We start from the raw sequence: 18,193 nt of genomic DNA, 5'->3' as shown, positions 1-18,193 counted from the left end.
GCCCAGCAGAGCATCCTCCCCCCTCCCCGGGACACTCCGGGAGCTCCCACAGAACATTTGGGGGATTCTGAAATTCCTGTCACCGTCTGGGGCTCCAGGGTGGCACAGCCCGGAGCAGAACGGGGTAAAATCAGTGAACATCCAGCAAAAATACCCGGCACGGTCACCACAGCCAGGCTGTGCCCCCCTTTCCGTGCAGCAGGAGCTGCAGGGACACAACTGTGGCTCCTTCAGCCCAAAGGAAGTGTTGGATTTTTGGAATGATAATTTTTTATACCATTGTTTCTAGTCATTATTGTATATTATTAATACTAAATTTATTATTACGAATAGGATCAATTTATTTAAATTATATTTCAAATAAAATAAAAAATTCCATTATTAATTCAATTTATTATCATTGTTTTGGTTTCTGAGGACGACGCAGCACTATCATGAATAAAATGATCTGTGACTCCAAGCCAGGAGCCGGAATGAGGCGGGAGGGATGCGGGGCTGGGCAGCTGTTGCCATCTGCAGGCGGCCCTGGGATCGATCCCGCTGGATACTGGGGAGAGCATCTCCGCGTACTGGTGGGACTGGGGAAGAGCGGCCGCTGCAGGGTTTGGCACCCAGGAGCACCCGGGAGAAAAAATCCCGTTGTTTAACCCCGTTATCCCAAACGCAGCAGCATCCTGGTTGTCCCAGCAGCTGTATTGTTCATTATATGTGTATATATATATATATAAAATATATATGAACGATATATATATATACAAACACACACACATATATAAAAATATTATATATATATAAAAATTAAATATTTTTCTATATTTATATAATTTTCTTTGTATAAAAATATATAATATATATAATATATTACATGTATATATAGATGCATATATAATTTATTTTTTTATTTTAAGTTGTCTTTATTTTAAAGGTTTTTATTTATTTATTTTATTTTATTTATTCTACATTGTTATTGCATGTTGTTTATCTATTTGCTGTTTATTCATTTATTCATTTTTCTTTCTGTTAATTAATTTATTTTTCCTTTATTTTATTTATTATATACATATTGCTGTAATGATATCTATACATCGATTAAAATATTTCTATTAGATACGCATATTAAATAATTTTAGAATTATTTAATGTGTGTATGTAACACAAATACTCTAACAGATAGCACCTAATGCCGCAGGCCCGGGGCAGTGATTGTCCCTGTGCTGAGGCTCCCCCAGCCCTGGGGCACTTCTGGGTCCCTCACAAGGACATGGAGGGGCTGGAGCGTGTCCAGGGAAGGGAATGGGGCTGGGGAAGGGGCTGGAGAATCCTGAGGGAGCTGGGAAGGGGCTCAGCCTGGAGAAAAGGGGGATCAGGGGGGACCTTGTGGCTCTGCACAGCTCCTGCCAGGAGGGGACAGCCGGGGGGATTTGGGATCTTATCCCAGGGAACAGGGACAGGAGGAGAGGGGCGTTGCACCAGAGAGAGTTCAGGTTGGACACTGGGAAAATTCCTTCCTGGAAAGGGGTGTCCAGCCTGGCAGGGGTGGAACCCCATCCCTGGGGGGGTTTAACAGCCCTGGGGAGGTGGCACTTGGGGACAGGGTCAGGGTGGCCTCGGCAGAGCTGGGAATGCTTGGACTGGATGCTCTGAAAAACCAAGGAGTGATTTCCTGATGCTGTGATTATTGACTGATACAAATACTAATTTTCTGATGCTTTGATTAATGATTGATACAAATACTAATTTTCTGATGCTTTGATTAATGATTGATACAAATACTAATTTTCTGATGCTTTGATTATTGACTGATACAGATAGTAATTTTCTGATGCTGTGATTAACAACTTCACGATTCTCTCTCAGGCAAGCAGGAGCAGAAATCCCACCCTGGAGCTGAGTACAAAGGGCTCTGTGTGAGCCCCGGGGTTCAGCTGGGGCTGGAACCAGCAATCTCCATTTCCTGACAAAAGGGCCTCAGTGCCCAGCTGGGCAGACAATGCCAGCCCTCCCTGCCAGCCTGGCACCGGGAATTCCTCAGGGAATTGCCACAGGGAGCCCTCAGGGCTTCCTGCAGCACCCGGGCAATAGCTGCTCTTTCAGAGCATTCACATGGAAATTCCTGTAAAAATGGGAATCCCTGGAAGAGCTGAGCAATCCATCTGAGCCAGAAGGGAGAAATAGAAGGGGACAGAAAAGTGGGGGATTCCGGGAGTTTGCAACAAATTTTTTGTGTCTCTTTCTTATTTTGTGTTTAGTGCTCTGGTAAACGCATTAATTGCTCAAATAGTACCCAAAAAGTGAATGGATAGCCTGCTAAAAGTAGTAATAATCACAGTAATAGTAATAGTAATAGTAATAGTAATAGTAATAGTAATAATAATAATAATAATAATAATAATAATAATAATAATAATAATAATAGAAGAAAGTGAAGAAGATTAACAGAAGAAGGACAAGGAGGATGAAAAGAAGGAGAAGGAGAAAAAGAAGAGGAGGAAAAGAAGATTCAAAGGAAGAGGAAGAAGAAGAGGATGGAAGAAGAAAAAGGAAGAGGAGGAAAAGAAAAGAGAGAAGTGTCATGAGCCTCTGTGCTGAAAAGCCTCTGGAAAGCCCAGATCCAGTCAGGGAGGGAGGGAGGGAGGGAGGGAAGGAAGGAAGGAAGGAAGGAAGGAAGGAAGGAAGGAAGGAAGGAAGGAAGGAAGGAAGGAAGGAAGGAAGGAAGGAAGGAAGGAAGGAAGGAAGGAAGGAAGGAAGGAAGGAAGGAAGGAAGGAAGGAAGGAAGGAAGGAAGGAAGGAAGGAAGGAAGGAAGGAAGGAAGGAAGGAAGGAAGGAAGGAAGGAAGGAAGGAAGGAAGGAAGGAAGGAAGGAAGGAAGGAAGGAAGGAAGGAAGGAAGGAAGGAAGGAAGGAAGGAAGGAAGGAAGGAAGGAAGGAAGGAAGGAAGGAAGGAAGGAAGGAAGGAAGGAAGGAAGGAAGGAAGGAAGGAAGGAAGGAAGGAAGGAAGGAAGGAAGGAAGGAAGGAAGGAAGGAAGGAAGGAAGGAAGGAAGGAAGGAAGGAAGGAAGGAAGGAAGGAAGGAAGGAAGGAAGGAAGGAAGGAAGGAAGGAAGGAAGGAAGGAAGGAAGGAAGGAAGGAAGGAAGGAGCAGGAATTCCTTCCCTGGAGCTGTCCCGGGCTGCTCCAGCTTCCTCTGCACACAAAGGCCTGGCTGTGGAGTGCCAGCAAAGCTGGGTCCTAAATCTGTCCCTGTCCTTGGGGGAAAGCTGATTTATGGTCTGGGAATGCCCGGCCTCCCCCAGCGGCACGAGGGTTAAACTGGGAAGGGCTGTGCATGGGAACTGGGAGGGATTTTGCTGGGGTGGATCAGAGCCTCGGAGGAAAACTGGGAATTGGGATTGCTCAGGGGAAAAATGGGAATTGGGATTTCTCAGGGGAAAAACTGGGAATTGGGATTTCTCAGGGGAAAACTGGGAACTGGGATTTCTCAGGGGAAAACTGGGAACTGGGATTTCTCAGGGGAAAACTGGGAACTGGGATTTCTCAGAGGAAAAATGGGAACTGGGATTTCTCAGAGGAGAACTGGGAATTGGGATTTCTCAGAGTAGAACTGGAAATTGGGATTTCTCAGAGGAGAACTGTAAATTGGGATTTCTCAGGGGAAAAATGGGAATTGGGATTTCTCAGGGGAAAACTGGGAACTGGGATTTCTCAGAGGAGAACTGGGATTTCTCAGGGGAAAACTGGGAATTGGGATTTCTCAGAGGAGAACTGGGATTTCTCAGGGGAAAACTGGGAATTGGGATTTCTCATAGGAGAACTGGGATTTCTCAGGGGAAAACTGGGAATTGGGATTTCTCATAGGAGAACTGGGATTTCTCAGGGGAAAACTGGGAATTGGGATTTCTCTGAGGAAAACTGGGAACTGGGATTTCTCAGAGGAGAGCTGGGAACTGGAGAGGTTTGGGCCGAGCTGCGGTGACAAAGCCCGGCTGTGACAGGTCACGGGATGTTTTGGCATCACCCTAGGCCTGCGGACGCCTGGAAAAGCTGGAAAAGCTGGAGAACGATGGCTCAGCCACGCCTGGGAAGCTCCCAGCAGCATCCCAGGGGTGGAGCTGGGAAAACAAAACCCCTCTGAGCAGCCCCAGCCCCCTCCGCCCTTCTCCCCTGGCTTTGCTCTCCTTTCCTTTCCTTATTTATTCTCCGTGCCGGGTGATTATTTACTCCCAACTGTCGTTGTGCCATGAACTTTTCCCACTTCCTTGAGCTGGTTCCAGGCTGGATTTGCGGGTTGTTTACCGGGGATTTCCTTCCCCACACTCCCAGCTCTCCCCAGCCCGAGCCCTTCAGTCGCTGTTCCAGGCTCTCCCATCCAGGCCGGGCTGTTTTTTTGGGTTTCCATCGCTTCTCCACCCCCTGGGCAGCCCGGCTCGTTCTAGAGCTTCCCGGGAAGATGGATTTCCCAGCGCCCTGGGGTGTCCTGGGGCTGCACAGGGAGGATTTGGGGCGAGGGGCAGAGCCGAGGGGCTCCCAGGGTGGAACATTTCCAGGAGCTGGGAGCTGGGAAGGCGCCGGGAGCAGCGCTGTGTGTTTGCTCGAGCACTCACATTTGTTGATGGAGAATTTCCATCTCTGCCCTCCGGGCTCGGCACAGGGAGGGGGGGATGATGCTGAGACAGGGATTGGGGCTGGAGCAGCTCCTGGAATGGGGGAAATTCCCCAAACCCCAGGTCCGAGCCCCCCTCTTTCCAGGGAGCTCCTCTGGGCACAAGCCCGGGCGTTTGCAGCCTGGGAGGAGCCGGGAGGGGCGAGGGGGGTGAGGGGCTTTCCTGGGCTGCAGCTCCGGAATTCCCCTCCCCAGGAGCAGCAGAACGCTTCTGCTTAAGAGGCTTTTATTCCCTATTAATTCCCTTTTAATTCCCTTTTTATTCCCCCCCCCTTTTTTTTTTTTAAGATAAATAAAAGAGCCTGAATGTGCTGCAGGTTTGGGCTTCCTTCTTTCTTCCTTCCTTTCTTCCTTCCTTTCTTTCTTTCATTTTAACTTTTCCCTTTTTTTCCCCCCCTAAGCAGCTCTGGCAGCAGCAGGCAGATCCTGGCGTGTCCAAGGCCAGGTTGTCAGGGCTTGGAGCAACCTGATCCATGGAAATCATCCCTTCCCATGGCAGGGGCGGTGCAATGAGACGAGCTTAAAGATCCTTTCCCATCCAAACCAGCCTGGGATTCCACAATAATATGTGTAACAATAGAGATATCTCAATAAATAACACAAAATACAAATTATTATTATTCAAATGGCATAATAATACACATATCTTATTAAATAACAGGAAATACAAATTATTATTATTCAAATGGTATAATAATACAAATATCTTAATAAATAACACGAAATGAAAATAATTGCTATTATTATTGTTATACAAATTGTATAATAATACAAATATCTTAATAAATAACACGAAATACAAGTTATTATTATACAAATTGTATAATAATACAAATATCTTAATAAATAACACGAAATACAAATTATTATTATATAAATGGTATAATAATACAAATATCTTAATAAACAACAGGAAATAGAAATTATTATTATTATATAAATGGTATAATAATACAAATATCTTAAAAAATAACACGAAATACAAGTTATTATTACTATACAAGTTGTATAATAATACAAATATCTGAATTAATAACACAAAACACGCCCAGAATATGAAAATTATCCCTGTATGGATGCATTACACCGGCTGTGCGTGCACAGAGCACCGGAGAAAGGACAACGAGGGGGGCGAGGCGGCCCCGGGGGCGTGTCCGGGGCGTGTCCGGGGCGTGTCCGGGGCGTGTCCGGGGCGTGTCCGGGGCGTGTCCGGGGCGCGTCCCGCCGGGCCCGCCCCCCACGCGCGGAGGACGCGGCCGTTCCCGCTCGGTGCCGCGGCGATGTCCGGCCCTCCGCCGGAGCCCGACAGGTGAGCGGGGCCGGCCGGGGCTGCCCGCGCCCCCCGTGTCCCCCCCCGTGTCCCCCATTTGTCCCCGCTGTCCCCCTGCCCGTCCCCGCATCCTCCCGTCCCCCCCACCTGCCTCTCCCGCATCCTCCCGCTCCTCCATCCCCTCGCGGCCCCCCCGTTCCCGTGCCCGTGCCCCGAGCCCGGGCTGTCCCCGCCGTGCCCAAACCCCGCGGTGTGCTCGGGGTGCCCCGGCCCGGCCGCGCATCCGCCGCCGCCGCAGACAAAGCGCGGCTCCCGCTCCGCCCCGGTCCCCCCCCGGCTCCCGGTGCTGCCCCGGCCCCGAGCCACGCTCGTGTTTATCTCCCCGTCCCTTATCGCCCGGGGAGCCGCTGCGCCCCCGCCCCTGGGCCGGCCGCAATTAAGGGTTACAGTAATGAGCGCCCGCCGCCCGCCCGCCGCGTTGTTTCTTTATTTTCTGTCTTTTCCCCGCCCCGTTCTGCAGCGCGGGAGGAGGGAAATGCAGAAATGCAGCTCGAGGGGGCGAGGGCAGCGCTCCCGGATCAGCAAGCCTGCGCTGGTGCAAGGGTTGCACAAACACTGCCTGGCTCGGCTCCGGCCCTGGAGAGCATCCAGCCTCCATCCAATCCTCCACATAAATGCATTTATTCCTTTTTTTTTCCTCTCTCTCTCTCTCTCTCTCTCTCTCTTTTTTTTTTTTTTTTTTTTTTTTTAAGATAGCGTTTGGAAGAGCAAACTGTTGTGTAATTTCTTACGGGGTGAAAAGCTTTCCCGCTTCTTCCTGCCCTTGACCCAGAGAGCTTTGCAGCCCCTTTGCCGTGCTTTGCCAGGACCCCCCAGCTGGCATCGCTTCCCTGAGCCCCTCAGCAATCCTCCCTCGTTGCTTTTCCTGCCATCTCTTTATTTCTTTTTCACTTCTGTGGCTGAGGGCCCCAGTGTGACCCCCTGGTGATGCCCCCTTATCCCAGGAGCTCCCAGGGTGGCCAAAATCAGCCCCAGAGCTGAGCAGCTCCCACATCTCAGCTCCAGCATCTCTGGGATGGCACTGTGACCTTCACACCGCCAAAAAAAAAAGGGCTGGATGCTCCTCCCTGCCTGCTGCTCCCGCTGCCCCTGGCAGGGTGGAGGTCCTGGGTAATTCCTGGTGCAGGAATTATCCCAGAACCTCAGTGCAGCAGAGCTGGATGTCACCTGCTGCTTTATGGTGCTGCTCCCAGGGCCTTTCCCTTCCTCAGGGCAGCTCTCCTTTGCTGGCTGTGCCCGGCAGATGTCAGGGAGCTCCTGGCAGAGCTTTCCAAACCGGATCTGAATCCGTGGGTGATGCACACGGCAGGTTTTCCCTTTCCAGGGGTGGCTGGAGGCTGCTGTGGGTTTGCCCCAGCTGGCTGTGCTGCAGAGCAGGGTTTATCTGAGTCTCCTGCCCGCCTGGAGATCGGTTGGATTGCTCCCAAATCCAACGGGCGCCTGGCACGGGCCCCTGGTGCCTGGCAGAAGGGGCTGCAGCAGGAGCTGCTGCCAGGGGGAATCGTGTCCAGCAGGGAGCCAGGGCAGGGCTGTGCTGCAGGAGCTGGATGGTGAATCCCCAGCCCCCATCCCATGGCATTCCCAGGTCTGGGAGCGGTGCCAGGGGAGGGAGCTGGGAATGCTGCCCCTGTGGGAGTGTGGGAAAGGGCTGGCAGAGTTCTCATGTGTGCCTGCTTTTGTCTTCCAGCGGGGCAGAGTCCCTCTCCTCGGATGAAAAAGGTACAGGGGGTTTTGGGAAAATTGGGAATGGGAGTGGGAATTCTGAAACTGCCTTTAAAAACGAGTTGAAAAGGTTCAGGGATTTTGGGAAGTGCCCATCTTTGGGAATGGGAATTTTAAAACTGGCTTTAAAAAACAATTGAAAAAGTACAGTGATTTTGGGAAATGCCCATCTTTTGGAATGGGAATTCTGAAACTGGCTTTAAAAACCAGTTGAAAAGGTCCAGGGATTTTGGGAGATGCCCATCTTTTGGAATGGGAATGGAAAGTCTATAATGGGCTTTACAACCAGTTGAAAATGTACAGGGATTTTGGGAAATGCCCATCTTTTGGAATGGGAACGGGAATTCTGGAACTGGCTTTAAATACCAGTTGAAAGTGTACAGGGAGTTTGGGAAACGCCCATCCTTGGGAATGGGAATGGAAAGTCTAATGGGCTTTATAACCAGTTGAAAAGGTACAGGGATTTTGGGAAATGTCCATCCTTGGGAATGGGAATTCTAAAACTGGCTTTAAAACCTTGGCGTAAACCCTTTGTTCGTGGACTCCTTTGGTTTTTATGCTGGTTTTTAAAATGCCCGTTCTTTTGTTATTTATTCCCTGTCTCTGAGCACAGAACTGGCAAGAGCAGAGTTAAATCCCTCTGCAACTTTTGCTCCCTGCCTTTCCCTTGCAGAGGTGACACCCAATGGCATGGAGGGATCGTCGGGATCGGGATCGGCCGAGGAGCGCCCGGAGGGTGAGCCCAGCATGGCTCAGGGATTTCCTCACTCCTGGGGTGCTGTGCCTGCTCCTGCATCCCAGATTTCCCCCCAGCCACACCCCAAAACACATCCCTGCCTTTCCAGTGCTGGTTTCTCTTCAAATGACGTTTGTAAGAATAATTAATTGATGGGTGCCCCCACATGAGTCACAACAGCTCCCACCAAGGCTGCTCCCACTGGAAAACCATAATCTGGCTGGGATGTGCCGTGGGTGAAGCTCCAAAATTATCCCAGATTGTCTAAAACATGAGAATTCAATTTTCCAAGCGCCCTTCAGAAGGGCTGGGTGACCCCAAAGTCCCCCCCTGGTGCTGGGTTTGATGCTCTGGTGTTTTTCTCTGCCTCAGTAGTTCTCTTTTTTCTGCGGCATTATCTAACCTGCTGCCTGGCCTGATGGATCCAAACCTCTGGATTCCACCTGTGCCTGTTTTTAAGGAGGAGCCAGTTCTGAAGACAGCTCCAGCAGCAGCTCGGAAGAGGAGTCAGGTGAGCAGGACGTTGTGATTTATTTACCCGTAATCCCTTTTTTAAAACTGATGTTCAGTATAAACCATCTGCCTCTCCTGGGTATAATCCCACAGTTATTAGGGAATGCTAGCTCTGATTGCTTTCCCAGTATTTTTTTTTTTGGGATCCAGTGGTTTCCTATCAATGTTAAAGGGCAGCAGCTCGTGCTGTTTACACCTCACAGACTCAGCACCCCAGACACAATACCCACGGATATTTTTACACCACAGCATTTATCCAAACACCAAGAGGCCATAAATTTCCTCAAAAGTTGGCAGCAGATCTGGCCAAACAGGATGGACAGGAAAATAATCAAAGGAAGTGTTTGCTGTTGGTGGGTTTGTGCTTCCACGGGATTTGCTGCCAGCAGTTGTGCTGGATTTATGTAACTCTGATAATTTAACAATCCCAGGGGTTTTTCTGGGCAGATGCAGAGGGGTGGGATGGAGGAAGGCTGGCTCAGTGTGGTTTGTGTCCCTGTTTTCCCCTGCTCAGCAGGAGGAAGGCAGCTGGTGAGCAGTGGGGTGGCAGGAAGGATTCCAGGCTGGCCCGGCCAGCAGCTCCATCTCTTTGGGGAAAAGGAGCTGCTGGAGAGCATCCCTGGGAAAGGAGGGGTGGAGAGCAGAGCTGCCGGAGCAGGGAGAGTTCCTGAGCTGTTGCAGCCCTGCAGAGCCGGGGCTGGGCACACAGCCAGGGCTGGCTGCTGCCTTCCTGCCCCTCCCAGCCCAGGGGGGCACTGGCTCCAGGACAGCCTCCAGCATCCCTTTGTCCTGGGGGGAGCTGGGGTGGGGAGCAGCTGATCCTGGCACTCTGCCTCTCCCCTGCTCCCAGATCCACCCCTCAGGACACAGCCTTTGGCCTGAGGTCTCAGCTCTGCTGGAATTCCATCCTGTTGGTTCAGCCAGGAGAATCCAGGCGCTTTTAGATCAGTCTGGGGACAAACACCCTGCAGAAAACGTGGTGGTTTCTTGGGAAAGCTGTTCCCAGTTTCCATGCTGGGGGCTGAACTTTGTCCTTGGCACCACAAAGCTCATCCCAGGATAAGTCTTTTTTTATCCCTGTGAAAATTCCCAGGAGTTTGGGCAGTTTAGGAGCTTTTGGCAAATTTGTATCCTGATGTTCAGCTTCACCCCCAGGCTGTGCAAAGCCTGCAAGGACTCGCAGGAATGTTCTTAGGATTTGGTGAATTTAGGCAAATGGAATTGTGGGGTTGTCCTGGGTGGATGTGGGAGCAGGAGCCCCCATGACATTGGGATATTTACTCCAAACTCCTTTTCCCCAGATGAAGAGCAGGAGGAGAAGGAATCCCCACCTTACTGCAATGAGTCAGGTAAGAACAGATCTCCTGAGGGCTTTTTTTTTTTTATTCTTGGCTGTTTAATTACTTGGCTTTTCATGAGCTCATCTTCCTCTTTTCCCACCAGGAGGGAGCTGCTTGCTACCCTGTGAGCACTGCAGGAATGAAAATGTAGGTTTGTGGGGAAAAAAACACCCGCTTACTTTGCATGAGATCATTTGCAAACTGTAGTTCTACCCTCGCCTCACCTTTTTAAATATAATTTTCTTTTAAATCTATTTCCAGGACCAGATGGAGCAAGTGACCCCCAGGAGACTTGCTGGAGGACAATTCATGTATGATTTTTTTTAACGTCATGGGTCTGAGTTTACATTGTTCTCATCAAGGTGCTTTTGGTTGGGCAAACAGCTCATTTGCTGCACAAATGCATTTGGATTTATGCTGGGAGGTGCACCCAAATCCTTGAAAATCACAGTTTAGAGCCTGTGCTGCCTCCAGATGCTGTTCCAGGACAGCTCCTGGCAGGGTTTTCAGGGTGCTGCCTTGTCCTGCTGCAGCAGTGAGCAGCAGGCCCATTTTGTGTGCTTGTTTCAGCCTGGCTGCACACGAGGCATCCTGCCCTGCTTCACCCTCCCCTTCAGCCCTGCGTTTTCCCTTCAGCAGCACTGTCCTCCCCGGGGTGTCCCTGTGGGGTGTCCATGTCTGCTGGCTGTCACCCACAGGACAGCCTGGACACGGCGCCCTTCGCAGGAGAGCAGCTCCTGGCGCAGGAAGTTTTATGCAAACTCTCCTCTCCAGCTGCTTTGCACGGCCTGGGTGAGCCCTCAGCCGTTTTTAGCAGCCCAAGGCAGCGTGGAGCACTGCGTGGGCCCCGGGCAGAGCGGGAGGGCACCCCTGGGTGCCGCTGGCAGCTGCAGCTGCTGCTGCTGTCCCTGCAGGGCGCAGCTGGACGCCGAGGGCTCCTACCAGTGCAGCAGCACGGGGCTGATCTTCGAGGTGAGCGCAGCTGCCCGCATCACCTACTGCCTGCTCTCCTGGAGCAAGTACGCCCGGCTGCTGGAGAAGCCCTGGATCGTGGGCGGGCCCCTGTTCGACGTGCGCTGCTCGGCGCCCGCCGCGCTGCGCTCCATCCACTTCCCCCACTGCCTCTGCCTGGCCGGTGAGTCTGGGCCGGGCTGCCTGGGAGGCAGGAACTTTATTTAAATATACTTATTATTGTTTTAATCATTATTTAATTATTATTTTCATTATTTTCATTATTATTTTTATTAATTATTATTATTTTTATTATTTTATTATTATTTTCATTATTTTTATTATTTTATTAATTTTATTATTATATTTTTATTATTAGTTTTATTAGTTTTATTTTTATTATTATAATCATTATTATCATCATTATCATTATAATAATTAATTTTATTAATATTATAATAATTACTATTTTATTACTACTATTATAATAATTATTTTTATTTTATTTTATTACTATATGATTATATTATATGTTTCATATAATATTATATTTTTATTATATTTATAAGAATTATAATTATTGTAATAATTATAATAATATAATTATGCATTCTATATATTATATAGAATAGATATTTAATTCTATATTGTATATAAAATTATATATTAAATTATATATAATATACTAATATATTATATATAATTGTATATATCATAATATATATTGTATATATATAATTATATATATGATATATAAAATTATATATACAATTATTATATATTTTATATACTATACAATTACGTTATGTATATGTATATGTATATGTATATGTATATGTATATGTATTATTATTATTATTATTATTATTATTATTATTATTATTATTATTATTATTATTTCTTCATTGTTATAGTTCCCCTCCCTCCGAATTATTATAATTTTGAAATTAAGGGGCTCTCAGGCAAAGATGTGACAGTAGGAATTAGAGTTCTTTGTTAGGAAAAGAATTTTTAAAAAATAGACTGACGTTGAGAGAGAAATGGATCTGAAAGCAAGTTTGAAAAGGTGGCCTTACCAAAGAGACTCAGTGCTTTAGAGAAATGGAACTATGAAGGGACGTTGTAGTAAAACCCACGAAAAGTCATTTTAAATGATTGGCTGAGCCCAGGCTGTCCCCCCTGAGCCCAGCTGTCCCTCCTGAGCCAGGCTGTCCCCAGGCTGTCCCCAGTGATCCAGGCTGTCCCTAGTGATCCAGGGTGTCCCCAGTGATCCAGGCTGTCCCCAGGCTGTCCCCAGTGATCCAGGCTGTCCCCCTGAGCCCGGCTGTCCCTCCTGAGCCCGGCTGTCCCTCCTGAGCCAGGCTGTCCCCAGTGATCCAGGCTGTCCCCAGTGATCCAGGTTGTCCCCAGGCTGTCCCCAGACTGTCCCCCTGAGCGTGGCTGTCCCCCTGAGCGTGGCTGTCCCCAGGCTGTCCCCAGTGATCCAGGCTGTCCCCAGGCTGTCCCCAGGCTGTCCCCCCTGATCCAGGCTGTCCCCAGTGAGCCAGGTTGTCCCCAGGCTGTCCCCAGGCTGTCCCCCTGAGCGTGGCTGTCGCCGCAGGTGACAGGGCTGGCGTGGCGTTCAAGGTGCTGCACATCAAGGGCGGCGGCGCGGCCATCGAGCCCTCGGCCGAGTTCTCTTCATCCCACGTCAAGTGGGTGGTGAGCTCCCTGTCCCCCGTGGGACCCCTGATCCACAGCCACGAGCCCCTGCAGTACCACGGGGCTGTCATCCTCTACAAGGCCATCGACGAGCACCCCTCCCTGTCCTTCTGTGTCTACCTGGCCACCAACAACGACTCCTTCATCAAGGTACGGCCGGGCTGCCCTGGGGAGGGAGTGAGGAGTCCTGGTTCCGTGCTCTGGGTGGAAGGGAGCTTAAATCCCATCTCGTCCCACCCCTGGATGGGCAGGGACGCCTCCCACTGCCCAGGTGCTCCCAGCCTGGCCTTGGGCACTGCCAGGGATCCAGGGGCAGCCACATCTTCCCTAGGAATTCAACCCCAGCCCCTCCCCACCCTCACAGGGACAATTCCATCCCCCATTCCATCCCAATATCCCATCTGAACCTGCAGTCATTAATTTTAAGTCATTCCCCCTTTTTTTCTGTCGCTGCATCCCTTGACAATTGTCTCTCTCTGAGCTTTTCCATTTCCATTCTTTATCCGAGTCACTTCTCCCAGGTAACAAGAGGAAACAGCCTCAAGTTGTGCCAGAGGAGGTTTGGATTGGATATTAGGGAAAATTCCTTCAGGTAAAGGGTGGCCAAGCCTTGGAACAGGCTGCCTGGGGCAGTGCTGGAGTCCCCAGTGAAAATTTGGGGATTTGGGAGAGCAGCTGACAGTGGATTCACCCCTGCTGCCAAGGGTCACGTCAGAAATGGCTCTGAGGAGGGCAGAGCGTGTCTGCAGAGGAAAAAAGACCATGGAGCTCACCCTGGATAAAATTCCAGCTTTAGAAAATTCCTTTTTCAAAAGGAATTTTCTAAACAGCTGTAGAGGTTTTAGTGATGCTTTTGAGCACTGTGGTTATTCCACAGCTCTCTGGGAAGTTGGTGGAGCAGATCAGGGCTGCTCTGTAAAGCTGGGGCCAGAGAACAGCCCAAGGAGCCACCTGAACCCAGGTTTTAGATGTTAATTCCTTTACTGCAACGAGTAACATTGAAATATTAAGCTTGAAATGGTGTTTTAAAATTTTAGGATATCTCAAAGGCTGTAAAACACTCGAAAAGGAAATTTGTTCAAATTGAAAAGCCCCCTGTATGCCAAAAATTACTGCAGGAAGGAAAGAAGTACAGGCTGATCTGTGAGCCAGAAGCTGAAATAACTCCTGAGGTGAGTCCCTTGCACAACCCTCACTTCCTGCACTGCAGCTTCCCTGGAAATGTGCCACAAAGAGGAAATGTGCCACTTGCCTCTTGGTGCCCTAAAATTTTGGGATGAAATCCTGATGGCCAAAGTCAACAGCAAAACTCTGGGGAAATTGGAGTTTGGCTCAGATCTCTCCCAACAGCCAGTTGCCTCCTCTTTCATTTATTTCAGGTAAATATTGATGTTTATTTTATTTTTCTGTTGTGTAGGAGATTGAATTTGTGGATGGGTCACTGCTGAAGCTGAAGAGTTACTTTGAGGTGTATTTGGAGAAGCCTGATGACTTCACCCTGTCCCTGGTGGAGCAGGACTCGGATGAGACTGTCTGGAAAGCCAAGCTGAGAGAGAGTGAGTCCCTGGCCCTGGGGAGGGGCTGGGATGGGAGGACCCCAAAGCCCATCCACTTCCACCCCAGGGACACCTCCCACTGCCCCAGGTGCTCCAATTCCCAGTGTCCAACCTGGCCTTGGGCACTGCCAGGGATCCAGGGGCAGCCAGTTCCATCCCAGGCAGGAATTCCCAATTCCCAATCTCCCATCCATGCCCTCTGGCAGTGGAGCCATTCCCTGTGTGCTGTCCCTCCATCCTTGTCAGTTCTCTCTCCATCTCTCCTGCAGCTGCTCCAGGCACTGGAAAGCCCCAGTGAGGTCACCCCAAAGCTTCTCCTGCCCAGGGTGAACAATCCCAGCTCTCCCAGCAGAGTTGCTCCATCCCTCTGCTCATTTGGAAAATAAAGACCATTCAGTTCCAACCCTCCTGCATATTACTCCATAGAATTCTATAATATAATAAAAATTTTGCATATTATTGCGTTGTAACTTGCAATCTCTCTCGCCTGTTTGGGCCTGCTGCAGCACGTGGAGTAAAAGGGGAAAAACCTCCTTTTATCAGACCTGGGGGTTGGAATGCACCCCTTTGTGGATTCCAACGTTGTGCCTGGGAGCTCTTGGAGCAGGGGCCCAGCCCTGGGAATTGCTCACTGACATTTCCCTGCTCTGCCCTTCCCCAGGGGACTGGATCCACTATGACCAGAACAAGAACGAGCAGAAGAGGAGCACAGGCAGTGAGTGACCCCAGATGTGGGCTGGGACCCCTGGGCCCCTCCCTGGCACGGGGACAGCAGTGACAGCACCTCTGCTCCCCCCCAGGTGTGAAGAGGAGGAAGCCAGCCCTCAGCATCCTGGAGGAAGAGGGGCTCCACAGCAAAAAGCAAAAAACTGGCAGCACTGCAGGTGGGGAAGGACCTGGTTGGGATTTGGTGTCCTGGGGGTGGAACTGAGCTCGGTTTCCAAAGGTTTTTCCCTGTGGAATGGTCCAGGCCTGGGGAGGAGCAGCTGGAAAGGTGTCTGGTGGAAAAAGGGCTGGGGGTGATGGTTGGCAGTGCCTGGACACGAGCCAGGGGTGGGCAAGGAGGTCCTGGGGCAGTGATTGTCCCTGTGCTGAGGCTCCCCCAGCCCTGGGGCACTTCTGGGTCCCTCACAAGGACGTGGAGGGGCTGGAGCGTGTCCAGGGAAGGGAATGGGGCTGGGGAAGGGGCTGGAGAATCCTGAGGGAGCTGGGAAGGGGCTCAGCCTGGAGAAAAGGGGGATCAGGGGGGACCTTGTGGCTCTGCACAGCTCCTGCCAGGAGGGGACAGCCGGGGGGATTTGGGATCTTATCCCAGGGAACAGGGACAGGAGGAGAGGGAACGGCCTCAGGCTGGGCCAGGGGAGCCCCAGGATGGATTTTGGGGAAATCCAATGTTTTTCAGATGGAATGGGAGCAAAAAGCTTGACAGACAAGCAGCTGCTGAAGATTGCCAAGCTCCTGGACCGGCACTGGAGGGAAACGGCCATCGAGTGCCTGCAGATGGAGATGAAGGACATCGACGACATCCGGGCCGCCGAGGAGGACGTGACCATGCAGAAGCTCCTGGTGCTGAGGAAGTGGAGGGACAGGGAGCAGGGCCACGGAACGGCAGAGGCTTTGCAGAGGAGCCTGGGGGCAAAGGCCACCTACGAGATCCTGCAGGCACTGCAAGGTACCCGGGCACTGACCCCGTCCTGACTCAGCTGGCTTGGGAATTCCAGCAGGGAATTCACCAGATCACCCGTGCACGGCTTGTCAGGAGGTCAGGATTGTCTCCTTCCCACTTTCAGCAGTGGATTTGTTTTTTGGGGGGTTTTTATCCTTCAGGCACTGATACAAAATGAATATTTTTGCCCCGAGTGTGGAGAGCTCTCCCAGCATGACCTGGGTGTCCAGAGCAGTTCTTGGGATTGCCTGGAAGTCCAAAGAGGAGCTGTTTGGGTCTTTATTTCAGGAATGGTTAATTAATGGTTAATTAACACCTTCCCTGATGGAGAACTTGGTGGTTCCATCCCATGTGGGGATGGATCTCTCAAGGGAGCTCCCCCTCCTTTCCGTGGAGTTCTTATGTTCAGTTCACCTTCTGCAAATCCAGGTTATTCCAGGAGCTGGGAGTTATCCCTGCCCACGGCAGGGGTTGGAATTAAATGACCTTTAAGGTCCTTTCCAACCCAGACCATTCCATTATTTTATTAACTCAGCCAGCCAAGGGGAACTGTCCTCAAAAATTGATTTTTTTTTTTTTTTTTTTTGCAACAGCAAAACTTTGTTCCTTCTCAATTCCTTAATTTAGGACAAAAGGAGATGGCCTCAGGTGGTGCCAGGGGGGTTCAGATTGGATTTTGGGAACATTCCTTCATGGAAAGGGCTGTCCAGGCCTGTGTGGAGGTGGCACCTGGGGACGTGGGGCAGTGGTGGCCTGGGCAGTGCTGGGAATGGTTCTTGGAGGCCTTTTCCAGCCTAATTCCATGAGTAATTCTCCCTGGAAACGAGCTGGGGATCCAGGAGAGCTCTCCCTCACGACTCTGTGCCACAGCCTTTGCTGCCTCAGGGCAGGGCCTTTAATACATTTCTTTTTCAACTTAAATATTTTTAATCCAATTTCTCTCAGTTTGAGTCTTGCAGGAGCTTCCAGAGATCCCGCAATCCAGGTGTGCTTTTCCTTTCCCTCAGGTTTCCTGGCTCAGAGCTGAGCCAGCTGGGAGGAGGAAGAGGAGGAGGAGGAGGAGGAGGAGGTGGGAGCTTCCCAGCCCAACCATTCTGCTCCCTGGGATCCTGCTGGGACTCAGGGATGTTCCTGGTGGGAAGTCCAGGCAGGATCCTCCAGAGAAACGTGAATGGAATTGGGGTAGGAGCCACTTCCGAGGCTTTCAGGAGAGGTGGATCCCGGAATTCCGGGCTTCACCCGCAGGGAAAGCCACTCCAGGAGGGCACAAACACTGGAAGAAGCCACTTGATCTTTTTCATCGCCTGGAAAAGATTTTTATTTCCGTCAGGGAAAAACAGGGAGAAGAATTCCCCTGGAAACTGTCACCCCCTTCCAAAAAACCACTGACCTGCCAGAATCGTGAGGTGCATTGGATTTCTCATGGATCAGGGAAGAATAATCCGAAACTCGTACCAAATTCCTCTGCATAATCACTGTATATATGGAATCATTGTACAGATCCTGTGCATCCAGTCCTTGTTACGCTGTGGTTCTGCTTCCTGAGATTCCCAAAGGTGGGAACACCACTGTGAACTCCAGGCAGCTCAGAATTTCCACATGGAATTTCTTCTCCCCTCTTTTCTGTATAGCTTGTCTCCGTTTTTTACGTTGTATAATTCTTTTTTGTATGAGAAACTTTTTATACTTTTTAAATTTTTTTTTTACTTGATTTATTCAAACTTGGATAGAATTTAGGTGCTTAAAATGTGAGGAGCCGAAATCTCTGTGCTGCAGGCTTGGAAAAAAAATGGGAAAAATGGAATTTGCAGAAGAGAGGAGTGACCAGATCCAGGACTGTCTTGTTTTTAAGGCTGTGGGATGCTTGGGATCATTTTCCTCTGTGTATGTTTGGGAAAGGAAAGCATCCTTTTGAAAAACAAGGATTAAACAGGAAAAAATTCCATTATTTCCATCTGAATTTTGATTTTTGTTTCAGTTGGATGAAGTGTTGGGAAGTGGTTGATTTCCTGGGAAGAGGAG

The 18,193-nt window shown here is 49.8% G+C and overlaps 1 protein-coding gene across 5 annotated transcripts; it reads left to right on the top strand.

Moving 5' to 3' along the window:
- Positions 1-5,854: 5,854 nt before the first annotated feature.
- On the top strand, positions 5,855-18,119 carry CARD8 (caspase recruitment domain family member 8). Of its 5 annotated transcripts, XM_064385071.1 has the most exons (16): positions 5,892-5,965; positions 7,311-7,571; positions 7,674-7,705; positions 8,322-8,444; positions 8,905-8,955; positions 10,259-10,306; positions 10,401-10,444; positions 10,559-10,608; positions 11,212-11,432; positions 12,849-13,099; positions 13,987-14,121; positions 14,367-14,505; positions 15,167-15,220; positions 15,306-15,389; positions 15,908-16,177; positions 17,179-18,119. In XM_064385071.1, exons 2-16 carry the CDS (start codon positions 7,534-7,536, stop codon positions 17,196-17,198), a joined length of 1,560 nt encoding a protein of 519 aa, XP_064241141.1. In that variant the 5' UTR covers positions 5,892-5,965; positions 7,311-7,533; the 3' UTR covers positions 17,199-18,119. The 5 variants fall into 5 exon arrangements, with proteins under 5 accessions (XP_064241144.1, XP_064241142.1, XP_064241141.1 ...); XM_064385070.1 differs by lacking the exon at positions 17,179-18,119 and having other exon boundaries at positions 15,908-17,172; XM_064385073.1 differs by lacking the exon at positions 17,179-18,119 and having other exon boundaries at positions 5,893-5,965; positions 8,382-8,444; positions 15,908-17,172.
- The last annotated feature ends 74 nt before the right edge of the window (positions 18,120-18,193 follow it).

This window comes from Passer domesticus, chromosome 11 (genome assembly GCF_036417665.1).
Source record: "Passer domesticus isolate bPasDom1 chromosome 11, bPasDom1.hap1, whole genome shotgun sequence".
In the NCBI taxonomy this organism is placed as follows: Eukaryota; Metazoa; Chordata; class Aves; order Passeriformes; family Passeridae; genus Passer; species Passer domesticus.
Note: the sequence above shows the minus strand (reverse complement) of the source record. Positions and strands in the feature narration are given on the sequence as shown.